The sequence below is a fragment of the Aspergillus alliaceus genome, assembly GCF_009176365.1.
Source record: "Aspergillus alliaceus strain CBS 536.65 unplaced genomic scaffold BDW43scaffold_37, whole genome shotgun sequence".
Taxonomy (NCBI): Eukaryota; Fungi; Ascomycota; class Eurotiomycetes; order Eurotiales; family Aspergillaceae; genus Aspergillus; species Aspergillus alliaceus.
In genome coordinates, this window is record NW_022474720.1 from 226,460 (window position 1) to 245,927 (window position 19,468).

Genomic DNA, 19,468 nt, shown 5'->3' on the forward strand with positions numbered 1-19,468 from the left:
TGGTTCGCAGAGGACTCTGATACGCTGGCCGTGCTCGAGCCAGGAAGGAGGTCTGACAGGAGCCCGTTGACTAATCCAGTAGAGGACGCGGCAGAAGGGGAGACGGCAGAGGATATAGCAGAAGCAGCGGCAGAGGAACCTGCCGAGGCAGTGGGAATGGCCTCGCTAGATGTCGGCTGGTTCGTAGATGACTCCGATACACCGGCCGTGCTCGAGCCCGAGAAGGTGCTCGCATCCGTTGCCGAGTTCGAGGGAGCCTGCGAGCTCCCCGGAGCCAATGCGGTCGTTCCATCCGTAGGTCTGGCAGAGGCGGAGCTGGAAGACCCACCAAAAAGACTGCTGACCAGATCACTCAGGGTGCTACCGGCTTTCGTCGCTGTCGCCGACGGAGCGTCGGCGGTTGTTGAAAGGCGGGTTTCACTCGTGGATTCGGCCGCTTTCAAAGACGACGGAGTGATCTCCGCCGCCGAAGCTGGTTGGGATGCCGACGGAGACCCAGGGCTGACTGCCGACTCGGACGAGGCTGAGGCATCGGTAGATTTTGGCGACTCGACCACCGCTGACGACGAAGAGGCGGTCCCCTGCTCAGAGGCTGGTTGCTGGGACGCCGATGCGGACCCAGAGTCGGACGAGATGGCGGCATCGGTTGGTTTTGGTGACTCGGCCGCCGTTGAAGACGGAGGGGGGACAGCCTGCTCCGTCGGGGACTGCAATGCGGTCGAGGTCAGCGAGCCGGTCGTTGTGGACGCTGGGGCGCTGACCGCAGCGGTCTCCGAGGTCAACACGGAGCTCGTCACGGTGGAGGAGGAGGCGGTTCCCGTTGGGGTTCCGGTCAGCGTGTGCGTCTTGCCATCGGCATCAATCGATAGCGTGATGACGACAACGGCTGGCGTTTCCGTCGGCGCTGTGGCGGCTTCCCCCGGGGGCTGCAGAATCGAATCTAGGATATTGGTGTTGGACCTTGGCAGTTCGGCGGGTTCATGAGACTTGGACGGTGTTTCCGGCGCAGCCGATGTTTGATAATTGATCAGTCTCTTCATGTGTTTGGGCACGAAACGAGGCTTCAGAGCTTGGTCCTCGACCGCGTCTCGAGCTGCAACCAGATCAAGACCGGCAAGTGACAGCAACGCCGTCAGGATCGATGCCGTCAGGGCCACCATCTTGCATGCGGAAAGAATGTAATCACTAGGGTGGAAGGAGCGGCTACCAGTTGCGAGAACGGTCGTAAAAATATAGAGAGAACGGACAGAGCGACGGCTCAGGTGGGAGGTGTCAAGATCAAGCGTCGAATACCGTGCTTACTCGTCAATGTTTCATAGAGATTCGGTGGCTGGGGACCGTAGGGAGGCGACTTCGCCGGCCTTTTCTCTTTTTCTTTCTCGCAAGGAGCGGAATGGCCCCGTGCAAGCTCGAAAGATGGGACAATTGGCAGCGTCGCACCGGTTCTTCCTACCAATCCAGCGTTGTCGGTCCGTTGCTTGGGCGGCGACCGACGAATCGGGCGATCTCTCCTGAACGACAAGATTGACCCAGACAAGCGAGAACCCTGTCTTGATGGTAACTGCAGTGACAGCGGGTCGATCGAAGGCTAGAACCGATTCGTACGGACAATTCGACGATAGGGTTCTGGACGATAAACAACAAGGCGCGCGGGTGAAAAGAGCGGCAGGGGAAGGGGGGTAATAGGCGGAAATCCCTTCACAACGAAGCCAGTAACGAACGTAGATCGCAGTAAGGAGCGGACGACGGTGTCAAAAAACAAAAGACAAACAGGAGAAACGACCGTGGGTGAGGAGATGCAGTGGTTGTTCTGGTCGACTCGGCCAAACAATTCTTGCGGGCGGTGCGACCGAGGGAGGGAGGGAGGGAGGAGAGAGGAGGGGCGGCTGTATTTCCTGTCTGTCAATGCAAGGAGACGATGGCGGGCGATGGAAGAATTATCCCCAAGGGGCACATTGACAAAGAGAGAGATCACAGATAGGCTACGTCAACAAGAGTCGAGCGAAAACATTCGAAGGGGAGACAGGTGGAAGGGGGCCCAAAAAAAAAGAGATAAAAATCCAAAAATCGAGATAAAAATTAAAAATAAAGTAACAACGTGCAAGCCAATGAACCACCAAGTCAAGCCATTCACACAAAGGGAAGAGAAGGGACTCTGGAGAGAGAGAGAGGGAGGGAGCGCGCCAGAGAGGGAGAGGGAAAGTGAGAGTGAGAGTGAGCGAGTGAGTTGAGGTGGTGGTTGGTACGTGAAGGGGGACGTGGAAATATGACACGGGAGGAGATGGACCCACTCTGGATTCGTCTGACGATGGCGGATCCTTAAAGATTACTCCGTAAGCTTACAAGTTACTACTAATGTTTACCTCAGGTAATGAACATAACTTGAACCACCACCACTAGTGGAAACTCTATCATACCCCCCCCCCCCCCTTTTGTTTTGGGATGTTGGATGAGTAAGGTAGTCTACCGTCTAACTAGTCATGCATACAGAGAAGAGCACAGGGAAAGTGTCTTGTCAACTTACTTCCATGTTCATCGGACGGAAGGAAGTTACAATATGACATGGTGACATGACATTCAACCTTCATGCAATCAATCAATCTTGACAAGTAAATTAACTTTGGGGACTTGCAGCCAACTAACTAACCATTAGTACTGTCTAGTAACTAACCCCCTTTCTATCTATCATCCAACACAACCTTGGCGAGTTCTTGGCTAATCTCCTCAACTCTGCACTTGGCTTAGATATTTTCCTCTTCCTTTTTTCTTCTTTTTCTTTTCCTTTTTTTCAGGGGGGGGGAGGTTACTTGAGAAGGAAAAAGAAAGAAAAGAAAAAGAAACCGTGCAAGAAAATAGGGTGGTACATATCAGTACAGACAGTAGCACACAGTCGGACAGATACACCGTATAGTACAGTGCAGTGCAGTGCGGTATAGAGAGAAAAGAGAGGAAAGAAAAGGAAAGAGGGGAATGGGATGCCTGCTGATCAAGGCGCTCATCGTAATTCCCGTGCTGTTGTTCTTTTTCGGACCATTTCCAGGGCTAGACCGTTTAGCGCGAGGTGTTCCTGGATTGACTGTGGGGTTTCCTTTCCGCCCGGTGCGTGGCGATTACCGAGATCATCATTTGACCGGGACAAAGAGATCATCAGCCCAAAAGAGTTATCTACTAGTATGTAGTAGTGGGCGACTCGTAATCTCTCTAACCGCTGGAATTGACCAGGATGGAGAACACTGGTTAATTCTTCTTTTCTTCTTTTCTTCCTTCCTTCCTTCCTTCCTTTCTTTCTTTCTGTTTGAACAAAGGATAGTTGACAAGTTAGATGGATGGATGTGCTTGTGCTGTATTTTACATTCACACACAGTCATCTCAGGATCAATCGCAACGATTCCTTCAGTTGGAAAGAAAAGTCCGACACACTGACAGCTCCCCCCCCCTTTTTTTTTTCTTTTTTTGGGTGGAATTATTTTGCACCTGGACTGGATCTCTCCACTTTTCCTACTCCCACTTTTTTCTCATCTACCGGGTGTTTCTATTATTACAGAAGACCCCCCAGCTAAGTCTCTTTGGAGCCTGTGATAAGGCCAAGGTAGACTTGAATGGTTACCTTTTTTTTTTATTTTTTCCATTTTCCCTCTTTCTTACTGCAGTTGGTATCTTCATGCATCCCTAACATACCCGGAATGTAACAAGCGAGCCAGTCGGAATGCTACAATCCACCAACGTCAAGGCTGAAACCAAGTGTTCCCCTATTCCGACTGTCTCCAGTAAAAGGAAAGGAAGGCTGGGGGTATTTCCGCCCAGACGTCCTTCGGAGGAATGTATGTTACATTCCCTCACACACACTCTCTCTCTCTCGCTCGCTCGCTCGTTTTTGAGTCCGGATCAACGTTAGAGAGAAGTCAATGCGTTGCTGATCAGGGAAAGAACTCGGATCATCGAGTGTCTTATTCTAGGATTGATGAACCTACTTTTTAATAGTTCGTTCCTATTTTGAGTTCCCATTTTCCAATAGTTGGAAGTACATACTTAGTCGCAGATAATTACCAGTACTGTACTTTTACTCATTCATAACTGCCAATTTCCAGGCCCAATGGAACGAGGGCGCTAGTCCTGTTCCTGACGAATGCCCCACTATCCAGTCTCATCTTTTGGCTCCCATTTCAGCTAATCAGTTCCAGTTCCACTTTCACAGTAGGTAAGCCATTGACTGCGACAGGTGGACACAAAATAAGAAGAAAGAGACAAAAACAAAAAAAAATAAAAAATAAAAAATAAAAACAAAAATTTAAGGTGACAGTGCCATTTTCCATTTGTCTGAACCGTACAGGACAAGAGTGGCACTCAGTAGTATTAATAGTAATAATTATGATAATAATAATCAATGGTGGTCAATGAACTTAGTACTTACTCTCGCATGAACCTTCATGGAAAGAGAGAAACAATACTATTCAAGTTCGAAATCTACTTCAGGTACTACTTACTTTCTAGTTACAAGCGAGAATTCCTCTTAGTCACAAGCCCCGTGCACTCAATCTCCACATCTGTCCCCAAGGGCAAAGACTTGACCGCCACACATGTCCGGGCCTAGGTCGGAAAGGAGAGTCAGTCGGAGATGCGACAGAATCGAGCGATTGAGAAACTCACCGGTTTAGGATCCGGGAAGACAGAGGCATACACCTCATTGACCGCCCCAAAGTCCCCCATGTCGGCCAAGTAGATATTCACCTTCACCACATCCTGGAGGCTCGATCCCCCCGCGGCGAGGACGGCACTCAGGTTTCGGAGGATTTGTTTCTGAGATCCATCAGTCAAGCTCTTCTCTCCCCCCCCCCCCTCTCTTTTCCTCTCTGTTCAGTGATTGGATAAGAGCACCGACCGTTCGTTCCTGTATGGGTCCGTCCACCATCTTTCCCGTGCTGGCATTCACGCCAACTTGTCCAGAGCAGTAGACCACGTTGCCGGCAACGACGGCTTGGGAGAGGAAGGACGGAGGCGGAGGGGCATCCTCCGTACGAACGGGAGTTCTGTTGGATTTCCACATTTTCTTTTGCTTTTTCTCTTCGAGGATGATCGATCGATACAAGTGTCAGGAGCAAGGAATGAGGTGGTGGTTGAAAAAAGGCGGGGGTTTTGCCCCACACCCGCATCCAGCGGAGCTTTAATCCACCAAAACTATGTAGATCCAAAATCAATGTCGAGAATAGACACTGATCATACCCATGGCGATACGTTAGACTCGTGGAGTAGAGGAGTGAGGAAGAGAGAGACTGAGAGTTACCTTGCCCCCGTCTTGGGAAGGCTACGAAGCTCTACCGGTAATGTATGTATTGTATATGGATTTCCTACAGTCTCGTGACATAAATATATAGGTATACTGATAATGCCGGCATATGTATTTGATTTTCTAGGACGGTTGATGGCCTTCCCTTTCTGTTTTAGTGTTCACCCTTCGCTGCCTTTTCCTCACTGAGTAGATCTGAGCACGCTCTGAGCAGCCCGAGGCGATCACTGAGCACGGGATGAGCAGAAGGCTGAGCGCGCTGAGCAAGTTACCTCAATAAACTGTACCCCAACTAATATTTTACCCCCTTGCCCGTTTCTCCACTCGCAGTCTACTTTGCCCGCCACACTCCCTCAAAGACCGGCACTACCATCAAGAGAGAGACAAATAGGCCAAGCTCCTATTCCTTCTGATGCCCGCGGCCTATTTCCCTTAGTAGGAGTCTACTGTAGTTGCTCGCGCTGCGCCAACATGACAAGATATTTTGGGCTTTCTCAGTCAAAAGACAGCACAAGAGTAGATGTTCATGGGAACAGCCCTGGATATCTCAAGAGTCAAGGGATCCTCAGAATACCTAACAGCGCTAGTCTACTTGACACCTTCTATAATCTTTATATTGAATACCTAACGGGTAGAATGACATCCTAATCTTTCCCCACCAAAATATATAACACTGAAGATTAATATTACCAAGTGAGTCAATAAGATTCGAAAAATAGGACATTGTGTTAATTGGTTGTGACAGTTATAGCCTGGGGGATTTATTATCTACAGTATAGACTTATATTTGTCCTAATCTGTATAAATCTCTTAGATAAAGCTCTATTCTTTGTTGTCTGAAGTATTGGCCTAAATACAGGACAATGCCCCAGCAACATGTAGGCATAGCTGGTGTGATAGTTGATATATTATACATGTGTATGTAGGCGTATACTAAAGCTAATATAGAAGTCACTGACATGATATCATAGCTTATATATAGTAGTAGAGAGAAGTTATAGATCTTAGGAAGCCTAAACTGACTCTGGAGGTCCTTATAGGTCTCCAGAATCTTAAATGCTCTTAGAGACTCACTGGCTATATTTATTCAGTAATATCATGAAATAGAAGACTATACCTTGAGACTATTTAAGCTTGTAAATAGTCTCCTATCTGGTAATCTCAGTTATATACTCTTAACTAAAGGGTGCTTGATTACTTCCAATTTGTTCATTAATCAGACCGTCGAAAGAGTAAAGAAATTTCTCTAGGAATATATTGAAAACAGATCTGTATATTCTATATCTCCAGTAACAGATTATGGCCTACTTGTTTATTGGACGAGCCTCGTTTACTTGTTGCGCTAGGTAAATATAATTAGAGTGGACATAACAGATTTTCATTTCATTCGCTTTGTTTATAATTATAGGTTTCAAAGATTATGACAAGAGTGACACGCCTAGTATATTTATGAATCTCAAGTCAGGAGCTGTGTCTTGACACTTAAATGAAGTGTATGTCCTCTTTATTATCATTAATACTGATTAATTGGCAAAATTCATGCGCAGGCTTGTTATGTCTAACAGTAATATACAGACATGCACTATTTAGGTTTTCCTAGAGAATCTTATATATACCACTTCTCCAGGGTGAACTATGAGCCTTCTTGAGATTACTGGTAGCAATTGTGCCTGTATTCCTTTTCTACTGTTTCCTTATCTGACCACTATAACACTTACCTAATGCTTCGGCATATATTGTACTGCCCAGGAGACCTCTATAAGAGCTACCAGAGTATTTCAGAAAGTTGGTATATAATCCATACACAGGCTAGAAGCAGAGACCCGACAGCGCCCAAAAGACAGGAAGGTAAGCAATACTTTCTACCCCTACAGAAATAGCCAATAAGAGGTCTTAGTATAGTGTGTGTTGAACCTATCCCAACTGTCAGAGCTGATTAGAACTGTGTAGAACATAATAGAGGATATAATTGTGCATGACATGAAGATATAAACACTTAATATATTATCCAGATTCAGGGTAGCAACAGCTGAAATTGCTAATGTACTCCTGCTAATACCACTGAAGGCCAAGCGGTGAATAGGAAGGCATATAAGTTAAAGCCCTCCCCTGTTATTGTATATAAGCAATAGGTTCATGTTCTAATGCCTAATGACTGAGAGGGCCTATAGAGGTTTCTATTACATGCTCCATATTGCGTTCCATTCCATGTGCTTCCGGAGTACTATGCGTACTATGTCGCAATCGGGGGTTATATAATCAACAGACACAAAAAAGCAGTATGCATCTTCTGTAGCTTGTGTTTTACCAAGAGCTTCAGGGCCCAAGATAGTCCTAATCTGGGTCTCCTGTACAGTCCAGACGTGTTCGTGTAAATGTAGAGTCCTAGTTAATTAGGCTGGCGCTTGATCCGTGACTCTTGAACCCACTCTCAGGCAACTGGTGGTCATTTTGACTTGAAATTTACTATTATTACTAAAACTCCTATACTAATACCCAGTGAACTTCTAGCCTGTATATAGATATCTTGTATGCAAGGCTTGAAATAAGGGGGGACAGTCTTAATAGTTTCTATAATATATAGTATATTACGGAGTAATAGAAATTATTCCCAAGTGGTATCTAACTCATAAATCCTATATTCAAGACCTATTCCTCTGTAATACTTTTCATGAGCAGTGAAAAGCTTACAAAGCCTGTTTACAGGTATTTTGGGATAAACAGTACCGGGAAGCTTAACAGTCCGCGGCCTTTCTTTTCTGGTTGGATATATAAGTATGGAGGGGTATATGGGTGGCTATATCTATCACGGCATTCTTTCCAAGAGCTATAGAAGTTGTCAGATTAAGTTGATATCCCATATAAGTAGAAATATGACAGGCAAGTAGCTTGTATATTAGAAGTAGGATATTAAGATAGCTGTGTCTTCTGAACACTTCTTGCAGTACAGTATATATAGAGTCATACACTTTTAGTAAGATAATGGTATTAACTTATATAATACTATTATAAGTGGGTTTCCTAGTCTGCTTTAATATACTACACTATAGTTACCAGACATGTTATGTCTTTTAAGAGATATCTACACCTTGTACAAACCTGTATATTATAAATTAACAAGACAGTGAGGACTCTTGTTAATCTACTGGACTATATAATATAAAATAGTAAGATATGCCGCTCTCAAGTAAATCCTGGATATCTAATAATATAACTGCCTATCTATATTTTGCTTGTTTTAATGCCAACCAGGCTATTTAAGTTATATCTGACTGGCTAGGGCCAGTTAGGCAATGGCTATTGATCTTGCCCGCGTTCAGCTTTCTGTACTGAAATTCTGTTCCGCACAGGGTCCACTATATATACTATGTTGGTTGGGATCAGCTTCCCTAATTTCTAGCGGCGGCCTGCCCTCACTGTTGAGGTCATAGACGTGGTGTGCATGCATGCAATCCAAGCAGAAGAGGCTAAAGACCAACTAGTATTATACAGTAGTGTTGCCTTATCATCTATTCAAGGCAGTGAGAAAGCTCAATTTGCTCGATGAAGGTAAGGTACCTACTCCCTGGATGGGGTTAAACTTCGTATCGGAGAGTCAGTCTGCTATCCATGCAGCATTAGCCACGTCAATCAGGCACTCTTCATCCTCTGACAGTCAAGCATTAGGTGGCTATTGATCCATGCAGACATATATACGCCTTCTCTATTATTCTCCATATTTTGATATAGATTATTATTCAGCGGTCTGTCAATAAATCTTTTGAGTTTTATATTCTTATTAATCTATATTCTGGTTATAAATAGATTTTATAATATATATGTTCTGAATCATGGCACTGACTATACTGGCCAGATAATTCTATTCAATATACTTCCAATAACAGTAACTACAAGAGTAAGGAAATGTATATATCTAGCAGGTTATGTTTATATATAATTTAACAAGTCTTATGAGCGAACTATACAGACAATAAGCAGGACAAGTAGCAGGTAAATAAGAAAGTCTTAAGTATAGTAATCATTAGTTTAGCCTTAGTTACTCTTATAGACAAGCAGACCGATCACGGGCTCTTTTGGCCTCCTTGGACCTCAAGTATTTTTCTCAGGACATGAAAAATAGTTCTCTAGAGCCTCGGACAGGTTCCTGGGAGCACAAGAAAATCTAGATAGTGGCACAGCATTCTCGCGAGCAAGCCTTGAGGCATAATTCTGGAAACTCAGTATTCTGGAAACTGTGTGCTGGTGAATTCGCCTTCTGTTCACACGATCTGACTGGAGAATGTAAAACTGAGAAGACTATATATATATAGTCTTAGTAGCACCAAATTAGTCTGAACACCAGGAGATCTGGCATATATTAGGGCCGGTCTCACTATTCCCCAGGCAATAGTCCCAAGGAAAATTCTATCTGAAAAGTGCCATTCATTTGCAACCTATGCGGATAGAATCCAGCAATAGCATATAAAATAGGCCCTGAGGAGCCTATATTACTTGTGCCTCTAGATTTTAAATTAGTATCAGAAATCTGCTTTAGTTCTGTATATACAAAGTCAATAATTTAGTTCCTCTTTTCTTATAGCTTTCTCTCTAATACTCTCATTCTTCAGCTTCTTGTAAATAGAGACCGATTATCTGGAGTTTCTATTAAGGATAAATACAGCAACCATTGGAAAGATCTTAAGGGAAACAATTACAAAATACTTTCCTGTTAGATTACAGAAAGAGTGGAAGCAATTATATTACTTGGCTGCAGAGTCTCCTACCAAGTATCAGGGATAACTACTGTCTCCTGATCTAAGGAGGTGGCTTTAACACTTTTCAGTTCACTGAAATTACTTATATCAAAGCCTTTTAAAGAGATCCTTAATATCCTTATAAAGATAAAATATTGTCTACAATATCCAGTTTGTCACAATATCAATATCCTATATGAGAATCCTCAATAATTTAAATTAGACATGAATAAGGGCACTTTTTTTATTGTAGAAGGAAAACAATATCATAAGAAGGTTATGAATAACCCTAGATATCACTCTGATTCCTCTAGGGAGAATGAGCGGGCCGTCTTCCCAAGTAGTTAAAGGGTTATATTGCTCCCACAGATATTGGCGCCCACGGGCAAGACCATGGTGAGGATCTGGAAGGATACCGGGGAGGGTCACCCTGAGCCGAGATCTGGAGCAACGGCATCAAAACATGGTAGTTGATGCTTGATCTCATCTCTGTACTGTACGCCGATAATATAGGACCTAGATTAAGCGTTTTCTCTGCGACAACAGAAGACATATTCGGCCATTGGCGGCTACCACGAGACCCAGGGCTTGGAGTTTGGCACATCCGCTCCGTACTGCAAAGGTCAGAACAGCCTAGCAGAGCGGATCAATACCTTCCTGTTTGATACAAAACTTTTCCTTCCTTTTGGACCGAGATTCTTGACACTGTTTGTCTATCTCAAATTGCGAGCATCAGCATTGTTTCTGCAGAAGAACACCCTAATGACATTGTATACGGAAAGCCACCAAGCTTGTCCTATCTCCGCCGCATCGGCTCCCATTCGTGGGCTTTGATCCCCAAAGAACAGAGACCCAAATTAGGGGCACTTTCGTCCGAACGCCGACTGCTCGGGTAAAGCGAACTGAATCAATATGCATATCGTGATTTGCTTCTCAAGCGATTTCGGTTGGTCGAGGAGATGAATCTTGAAGGATGGTGGCCCCGAGGGGCAAATGTCGTAGACGATTATTTGTTAAACTTGGAGGCTCCTGAGTGTAGAAGACCTGCTGATTAGGGTTTTGTTCTTTATCTTCTGCTGGGGTTTCTTCTTGTTCAGGCTCCGGTAGAGAGTGTCTTGAAGACGGGATACCAGGGTCCTGACAGCTATCCCCTATCTTGTTGGGGGCGATCAAGATTACACAATCCATAGTGGTACAAGAGTGCTATAGCTGGACCCAGTGATATAATCAATTATCCATATATAGCAAGGGCACTGCTGAGCGCGGACCAGAAGCGATAGGATATACAGAAGTAGTAGAAGCTATAGAAACAGAAGCAAGGATTCCAAGAAGATTAAGCTTCAGATACTTAAAATACTCTATTCAGGGCCAGGTAGAGCATATAGTATATCTATAATTAGCTGTATACTATCTCCCTGCTAATAAGCCGCTCTATTGATACGGCAATAGGGCTATCTATATTAAGAGTATATATAGTCTCTGCTTCTAATAAAGTGAACTCACAAATCAGCTTTATTTATATAATCTTCTTTTAAATAACTATCTGGCAACTGTTCCACTCTAGCTTATATAATACAAAGATACTCAGTACTGAAGTCTACACTATACAATTTACACACCCATATTCCTGTTTGGTTACTCATTCCGGAAATCCACCGTAAATAAGTATGGAAGGCAAGTTCTGGAAGAGGTTCAACCACAAAATTTAGAAGTTAAAGTTGCTGGACTTGTCTGCATTTGAATATTGTTGGATCATCTGCATTACGACAGCTCTTCAGATTGGCTGGCTCACCATTCCAAGGAACTCACCTGGCCAATAAAATGCCTGGAATTTGGACGCGTTGTCATGGAGGATCTCTCCCGCGTTCTTGGCGAATCCTGAGCAATCGGTGATTCAGAGTCACCGAATTTCTCTGTAAATGACCACACGTCATATATATGTCGCTTGTAGGGTAGTCACCCACTATACGTGGACTACAGCTATCCTCTGCTGGTCACGTTAGTCTCCGGGACTGCGGGCAAGTTATATATTCTATTATTTTCACCTTTTAGCTATGGACAGGGCCAGTAATCCAGCGCAACCTTCGACGCCTAGCTACTAGTCCTTCTTTAAGTGTCTTATGAAGAAAAACCTTCAACATGCGACCTTCCATCTTGTCTGCGATCGTCATCAGTGCCACTTTGTCAGGACCGCAATCCCAATTGACAGTATAGATCTTTTCCTCTGTATAGATTGTTCTCCGATGATACTAGGATGATACTCTTGCTAAGTCGAAGTGGGGATAATGCTCCGTTGCCACACTGCGTGTTGAACTGTGTCTATAAGGGATCTGAGAACCCCTTCTGGCGGCGGCCAACAGTAAAGTGGAGGGAAAGGAGCGGTTAACACTATCCTTGGCGGGGTGTTGAACGATATCGCGGGAACCGCCTTGGCTCCTGTGAATGAGGCACTCGGCAACTGAAAAGCTGCCTGTGTGGAGGCAGGTAGACATACAAGTTCCGAACTCACTCGGTGTTTCCTATGTATCATTTATTTTCTGTATAATTTCCACACCTTCTTCAATATGTTATATCTCCTTTCCATTCCAAAACAACCTGAATCTGCTACATCTAATGGTACTACTTTTTCCAATGCACGTTTGTCTGTTGGATTGGTTATCTATCCTGTATACTTGAGATATTCCCAAAATATGGATCCACGGGTAGTACAACAACGACCGTAATTCTTTGAAGTTCACACCTTATTGACGTGATCAGCCCAGTTACAATGTTACAACCAGTTTAAGTTGGTGCATAAAGGGTCTGACGGGGCCTACAAATTCGCAAGTATGCTAATAAGATAGAAATAGTATGTGTCAATCAATGTTCCCGATAACCTGTACCAAACAGTCAGCCAATATTCCGAGAACAAATACCGAACTGATTGTGTGCTGGAATATTCAGCCATCATCTCGGCGATCATTATCAGACTGTTGTGTGTTAAGCCAGCTCAAGATGAGCAACTAGTTAGGAGATTCAAACCATCCCACCCGTTCATTTATGACCACTATCTTGGTGTACAAAAGATTGCCGATATTATTTGACCGGAACTATATGTAAATTGGAGTCTCATCATGTTCCGTACTACTGGGTCAGGTAATTTTAAGGCTATAAACAATTTGCGCGCCCCTGAGTTTGATCACAAGTTTCGATCCTCGTTGAATTCGGTTGATCTCTCGCATTTTCCAGCCTTCAGATCCCTATCATCGATCTCATTATGGAGATGGCTCTGCACCATCTTCGAGCTTGACTGCTTCTTTTCCATATGCGCAGCCTCGTTGGCATCTGCACTAACATTGCCAGTAGAGGGAACCCGCGAAAAAGGATGCGAAACGGTTTCCCGAAGTGGATGAGATTTTCCGGTTTGGACAGGGCTATTTTCTTTCATTCTGTCTGCCGCGGAGACCGCGAAATCGCCGGAATCAAAATATTTCTACGCAACTTATCAATCAGCAAGTGACTTACGTATGGCCCAAGCGAAATATACTCTAGGATGATGCCCAAGAAGGCCTCCTCTGCGCGGCACTCTCCCGTAGCGGCCAAAGGCCTGCCTGACTTCACGTGACAAGGTCTATTTGTGGAAGTGAGTGTATGCTTGTTCTATTGGGTGGCCGGAAACGGACCCGGAACGGCCAAATTATCTAAATAAGTAGCTTACTAAATGATGACTAAGCGAGATCGAACCAATAGGGCATGCGGCGCAGGACGACCGTATGTTCCAACACTATTATGTTCAGTCAGGCAGACATCTCTAATGGTTAAGGAGTCCGATTCCATACTACCTCAGGTTTGCTCTCCTTGCTCTCTTGATGTCTTTCCAAATCCATATCGAGGGTGTATGTCTTTCAGAAAATTGAGGGGCAGCCGGTGGCGACTTTGTCACATCGATGGCGTAGCTGCAGCGGAGAGAAGTCAGGTATCGTGATTATACACGAAGTTAAATTTGTCCGGTAAATAGTTTCTGCGCTTGCAGTTGACTTATGGTGAGTGGCTGCGTCACTAAATAACCGACATCAGTTAACTTCAGATGGCTAGATGAGCTTGGTCCTCTTCATATATGCGAAATAGGCTGAATCGCCCTTACATGCCAGGTCCGTCATCAACTTTATGGTTTCAAACAGCCTCGTGTGGCGCTGCCCAAGCATTGTTGTTGCCACTACTGGCTCTAAGGAGGGAGGAAACGCACAACGCCGGCAGGGTAGAAACAGAAACCCGGCAGCAGCATCGAGTGTGACATTACGAGCACTTCCGTCCTACAAGGACACATTAGCTGCAGCCAAGTGGACCGAACGCAGCCGTGCAATGTGGAGGCCTGGTCCGAGTCTTTGGGCATTTACTTCGAATGCCCCACTATTGTGGCTGACGCATGGAAGGATTTTGTTATGTACTTAAGGCTCCTGTAATAAGATCGAATGCACAAGTCCTGCCACATCAAACGACATACACCAGGCTGTCTGCCCTCGACCAAGACGGCCTGTCGACCGTGGTCGCCTCCCAATAAGCGTCAATAGACCGCTGTACACCATATATCTGAACGTAGTTCTACATTCCCCGGGAAAAAAGCCTAGATCGTCGGCAACAGTGAACTTCGCCGCGTTGATTTACGTCAACCACCAAAGGTCAGCTAGATCACCAATAATTTGTGACCCACTACATTACTCGGAAGTGACTTCACCAGCGCAGAAAAGGGCAAGGTTTTATCACCAGGGGAGCTGACTAAGGTCGTATAGTCTGGGCATTGTGCACTGTGTTGCAATGCTCTCGTTGTTTTAGCTCTACGCAGAGACCCTCTTCCTTCCCCGTGGAGCGTATATTCTTACCTAGAGGGTTGCCCGTATAGAGCGAGTGATTCGGTGCAACAGAGAGCCTGCTCTTCACGAACATAATACTTGTGTCGAAAACCGTTTCTTGCCCACCTTGGCTCCCTTCGAGGGGGACCGTCCAACATGAACACTTGATTTTCGTTGTGAATCGAGGCTCGACCAAATAAACAATAGAGCTTCGTATACGGGATCTATTCCGGATACAATCAGATTGATTGGCAACCAATCTGATATCCATCTTGTATATAAGCCCTCAGGTTTTCAGATGTGAATAAGAACGATCAGCCTTCCTCTGTGTTGTGATCTCAGGGGAAAGATGGGCAGGATGATGCTGTATCAGCTACACATACGTAGCCTACTGAGGACCGGATGCCATTCCGATAGATCTCAATTCTATGGACGACTATATCAACTATCTTGACTGCTTCTTCATATCTACTAATAGGTGAAGCCTTCAGGGGCTGAAGAGTTGGTGATCTGGCCAAGCCACTATGTGATCACGTGTCTCGTATAGATTCATATCACTCTGAACTACAACAAAGCGAAGTCATTCGCTCATATGTAATATCAGACACTGACCACCGACTGTATAGTATTGTGAGATAAAACCAATATGCAGGTCGATGTGAAGTGCATTTGGTCCCTGGGCATTGAATGGAGGGGAAGAGTGTAGAACGCGCGCTGCTGGTCGGTCATGACAACGGTCATATTATATATATATTGCTTCTCCCCTTGACATCTCCGCAGTGGTCGCTGTATTTGTCCTCGTCGGAAACTCCAGACGATCGGTCTCTACTTATACAAGCTGAACGATGAGATTATTAGAAAGAAAGCCATTGAAAGAGGAACCAAATCGTTGAATTTGTACGCACAGAACCGAAGCAAATTTCCGACGCCATGTTAAAATCCAGAGGTTCAAGCAATATGCTGGATTCGTTAAGGCCCATCTTGTATGCTGTTGTTGGCTCTATCCGCGTGGGTCGCAAATGAATGACACTTTTCAAGTGGAAGTTCCTTGAGGCTATTGTTTGGGGCACGGTGAGCCATTCCTAATATATGTACCTCCACGTACTTGATTTTACAGGAACCTCCGAACCACTCAACCCGGCACTACACGTGACCATATTGTATACCGGTAGGCTGTAGCCAGTATACAGGTCGACATTGTATACCGACATACCACCTACCAGGATAACAACGATGGATCGAATGGATATAAGGACACTCATTACAATGTACTTAGATAGGTCTTGTTTAGTTCTTCGCGTCAAGAACACTGACTTTAACAACTGCCAAGTTACCACTGCTAGTACGATCCATCCACACTCTTATCACAAGCGGATATACGTATCCCCTTGGCCTTGCTTCTACCTTTGCTGCTTCGGATCTTAGGATCATTGTGTTAGTTCTCAAGAACCCCGACTGGGTTCTCAGGAGCCATCCCGCTCCCAGGATAAGTACTCCTACCTCTTCGGACTAGTGGATTCTAGTCAATCTCGTGCTTGAACTAGTACACTAGCAGGTCGCGCAGCTTAGGCGGATCCCAGGGTTTGACACTCTCCTCAAGGACTATAAACCCTAGATGCCTCGTTAAGCTAACAGAGGATCACCGTACGGCTTAACATGACGTTGGTCGCCAATAACTGCTAATCCTATGATGAGAAGAGCCGCAAAGGCCGGAGACAATTCCTTTCGTTTGTCAAGCATAGAAGAGTATCGGCACTAGAGCCACCATAGAAGACAGTATACGATATGCGAACCACGCTGCAGAATCTCATCTCAAAAGGCCAGCTGGGACGGTGGCGTCGCCACTAACTATAACTATGGTAGAGACCTCACTGAGAAGCCAGTCAGCAGTTAAGGATGCCGACATACAAAGGATCATTCACCTAGATATAGCAATATTTCTTGGAGCTGCATGTAGGACTGCTTATGAATATTATCCAGTAAAGCCTTGCTCCGCCTTCCTACCACTGAGCCCAGGAGGGATATACATCTCTATAGAAGGGAAGTACAGGAAGAAGAATGAATGACATAGAGTTGACATCTGCTTGGAGGAAACAGCAATCCGGAGTCCTTTGGATTTCTCTGCGACTAGCCAAGTCTTCCGCATATGTCTTCAAATTTGGTCGAATACTTGGGTGGAGGCAATTAACTTCCAGTCCTTAAGCGCCGCGTCACGATGCTCCGCTGCAGTTGCTGCGTACTCATCACTGCCAAGCGTCTTGCGGAACGCCGCGATATCCCTGAATTTGACTAACGCGACCGCGTCCCATCTCTCGTTATCTTCGCCCACAATCTTTGAGGCGGGAAAGCCACTATACAGCAACTCAAAATCATCGCCGGCGCCTGGAAGTTTCCGGACTTCCGTCAAGTATCCCTCAACCCACGCCTCCTGGCCGCTACAAGGACCATGCTTGCTTCCTTCGGCATACTGCGCTTGGTCGTAGAACTGGAGTAGATTCAGCATAAACACAGGCTGATCCTTCGGGAAGTCCTCGGGGACGTTTTCGAGTAGACGGTTCCACTTTGCCATTTCGGGTCGCTCAAGCATTGATAGTGTTATAGTAATAGAATGCGGACTTAACCATGCGGAATTGTGATATAATTTGTGGTGGGATCCAGAAGGTTAATAGCGTTGCCCGAAGGCCCTGCTTACCCTGCTTGGTACGGTATGGGGCGCGGATTGTAACGGATCGGTCCGATGAGGAAGTAGAATGGGGATGATTAGTGAACTACCCGACTCTCTCTCTTTCTGCCGAACCAGGTGCCCCGCTCCTAGAATACAGGGCTAATGGTATGATCTCCATAAGATCACTTGCGGCTACATGGTCACAGCGGATAACGCATTTCGAGACCGCTGGCAAAGTCTCAGCATAATGATTCTGTATTTACGACCACAAATATCATCGTTGTCAAAAAAGGGAACAGAGCTTGAAAGCTGCATAAGTCCTGTGGCCGATATTACGAATTAGTACCCTCCTATGCTGTCTATAGATACCAAATGTGCAGTATTCTAAGAATTTACTATGTATCTGTGACTCTTCCTTGCCTAGGTAGTCACTAACAACAGCCCTTGGCAAATTGGATTTCCGGAATCCCGTCTGTCAATCCAGCCCACCCTTTGAGAATAGGGTCAAAGATATTATCCGGAGGCATGAGTTTTCCGTGGTTTTTTGACTGGCAACGCCTCGGTACTTTAATGCTGAGTTTCCATATATGTAAGGCCATTGAAGCCATGTAGATAAAATGAGGCCCGAAGCCGTGCCAGGGTTATGATTAGTTATTCCATGGTCGTTGACTTGCAAGACCTCGGCACATTGATCTTAAACGTCATCGAGTTTCCAAAGGGCGGCCCTACTAATCGCACAACACGAGGCTCAGTTTTGTAACCGGCGACGACATGGTTGGCCAAATCCTATGGAAAGGCTCACTTCGTCGTCGGGTGGCAACGCAGCATGGACCTCAATACTGAACCGCGTTCGAGTTTAATATGATTGCGCCTCCTCACGACAGAATTTCCAATCCCTAAAATACATTTCTTTCTAGCAAAATTTGACCATGGCCTCACTACACAAGCGCTCGATTCTTATTACTGGGTTCGTGACATATCCCATACCATATCTATATTGGAGTGGCCTAACCCTAATTATGTTAATCTTGTAGCTGCTCTGCCGGTTCGGCTGGTCACGCTCTCGCCCTTGAATTTGCAAACCAAGGCATGCGCGTCTTTGCAACTGCTCGGTCAACCAAGTCTCTTTCCCAGCTAGAAGCGAGAGGGATCGAGGTACTTCCGCTCGACGTGACGAGCGCAGAGAGCATTGCTACTCTGAAAGCCGAGGTTTCGGAGCGCTCTGGAGGAAAACTGGACATGTTGTTCAATAATGCTGGCATGAGTGTGTCATCCCCTTTCTGCCATCAGATCCTGATATTCTGACAGGTTCACAGTGTACGAAGCACCAGCGATCGAAGCCGATGGCGAGAGCGTCCGTAAAATGTTCAACGCGAACGTTTTCGGGTTGTTCGACATGGTAACGGCCTTTGTCCCTCTTCTCTTAGCCTCTGTACCGGATTCACCAAGCCCGCCTACCATCATCAACACGTCTTCGATCCTTAGCCGTCTGCCATTTCCCTTCGCTGCCGGTTACAATGCATCCAAAGCCGCTGTTGCTTCCTACTCTGACACTCTCCGGATCGAGTTAGCGCCTCTTGGAATCAAAGTTGTTACATTATTTATGGGTGAGGTTTCGACTGGCCTAATGTCAGCCGACAATATCTCATTCGGCCACGACAGCCTCTACAGTGATATTGAAGGCAGCGTTCAAGAGAGAAGTAGACGCCATGTGCAAAGTAGTATGAAAGCGCAGGAATTTGCACGCGAAGTTGTCAATGAAGTCATCTCAAAGCCCGGAGAGGGCAAGGGTATGTTCCTGTGGAAGGGCACCAATGCCTGGTTAGTTTGGTTTCTCAATGCTGTGGGATGGAGGACAGTTTTTGATGGGACAATGATGTCAGGGGCAGGCTTGGACCGGAGGGAGTTCAAGAAGGCTATTTTTGATAAAGGCCAGCATTGGGCGAAGCGAAATTGA

General features: G+C 45.6%; 6 protein-coding genes across 6 annotated transcripts in view; 1 reads left to right on the top strand and 5 right to left on the bottom strand.

Annotated features, from left to right (window-relative positions):
* The window catches only part of BDW43DRAFT_301988 (putative mucin family signaling protein Msb2), a gene marked incomplete at both ends in the record, with an annotated part of 3,361 nt that extends 2,201 nt beyond the window's left edge, over positions 1–1,160 (bottom strand). The window contains 2 exons of the mRNA XM_032045158.1: positions 203–257; positions 555–1,160. Of these exons, the coding sequence (XP_031897931.1) occupies positions 203–257; positions 555–1,160 (661 nt within the window). The remainder of the gene's footprint in view (positions 1–202; positions 258–554) is intronic.
* A 3,268-nt stretch (positions 1,161–4,428) lies between these two features.
* On the bottom strand, positions 4,429–5,391 carry BDW43DRAFT_283594 (Endoribonuclease L-PSP/chorismate mutase-like protein). Its single transcript, XM_032042756.1, has 3 exons — positions 4,880–5,391; positions 4,648–4,797; positions 4,429–4,587 (listed from the first exon to the last, which is right to left on the bottom strand). Exons 1-3 carry the CDS (start codon positions 5,042–5,044, stop codon positions 4,492–4,494), a joined length of 411 nt encoding a protein of 136 aa, XP_031897932.1. The 5' UTR covers positions 5,045–5,391; the 3' UTR covers positions 4,429–4,491.
* Positions 5,392–11,986: 6,595 nt separating this feature from the next.
* BDW43DRAFT_283596 (uncharacterized protein) lies at positions 11,987–13,031 on the bottom strand. The gene is made up of 3 exons (XM_032042757.1): positions 12,867–13,031; positions 12,775–12,802; positions 11,987–12,719 (listed from the first exon to the last, which is right to left on the bottom strand). Exon 3 carries the CDS (start codon positions 12,545–12,547, stop codon positions 12,284–12,286), a length of 264 nt encoding a protein of 87 aa, XP_031897933.1. The 5' UTR covers positions 12,548–12,719; positions 12,775–12,802; positions 12,867–13,031; the 3' UTR covers positions 11,987–12,283.
* A 164-nt stretch (positions 13,032–13,195) lies between these two features.
* Positions 13,196–13,883, bottom strand: BDW43DRAFT_313422 (uncharacterized protein; the record flags this gene model as incomplete). The annotated part of the gene is made up of 4 exons (XM_032047593.1): positions 13,196–13,489; positions 13,544–13,627; positions 13,715–13,780; positions 13,836–13,883. The coding sequence occupies 4 exons, from the start codon at positions 13,881–13,883 to the stop codon at positions 13,196–13,198; spliced, it is 492 nt and encodes a 163-aa protein (XP_031897934.1).
* Positions 13,884–16,786: 2,903 nt separating this feature from the next.
* Positions 16,787–17,553, bottom strand: BDW43DRAFT_283605 (uncharacterized protein). The gene has a single exon (XM_032042758.1). It carries the CDS (start codon positions 17,431–17,433, stop codon positions 16,999–17,001), a length of 435 nt encoding a protein of 144 aa, XP_031897935.1. The 5' UTR covers positions 17,434–17,553; the 3' UTR covers positions 16,787–16,998.
* Positions 17,554–18,440: 887 nt separating this feature from the next.
* Positions 18,441–19,468, top strand: BDW43DRAFT_301990 (uncharacterized protein; the record flags this gene model as incomplete). The annotated part of the gene is made up of 3 exons (XM_032045159.1): positions 18,441–18,478; positions 18,546–18,775; positions 18,828–19,468. The coding sequence occupies 3 exons, from the start codon at positions 18,441–18,443 to the stop codon at positions 19,466–19,468; spliced, it is 909 nt and encodes a 302-aa protein (XP_031897936.1).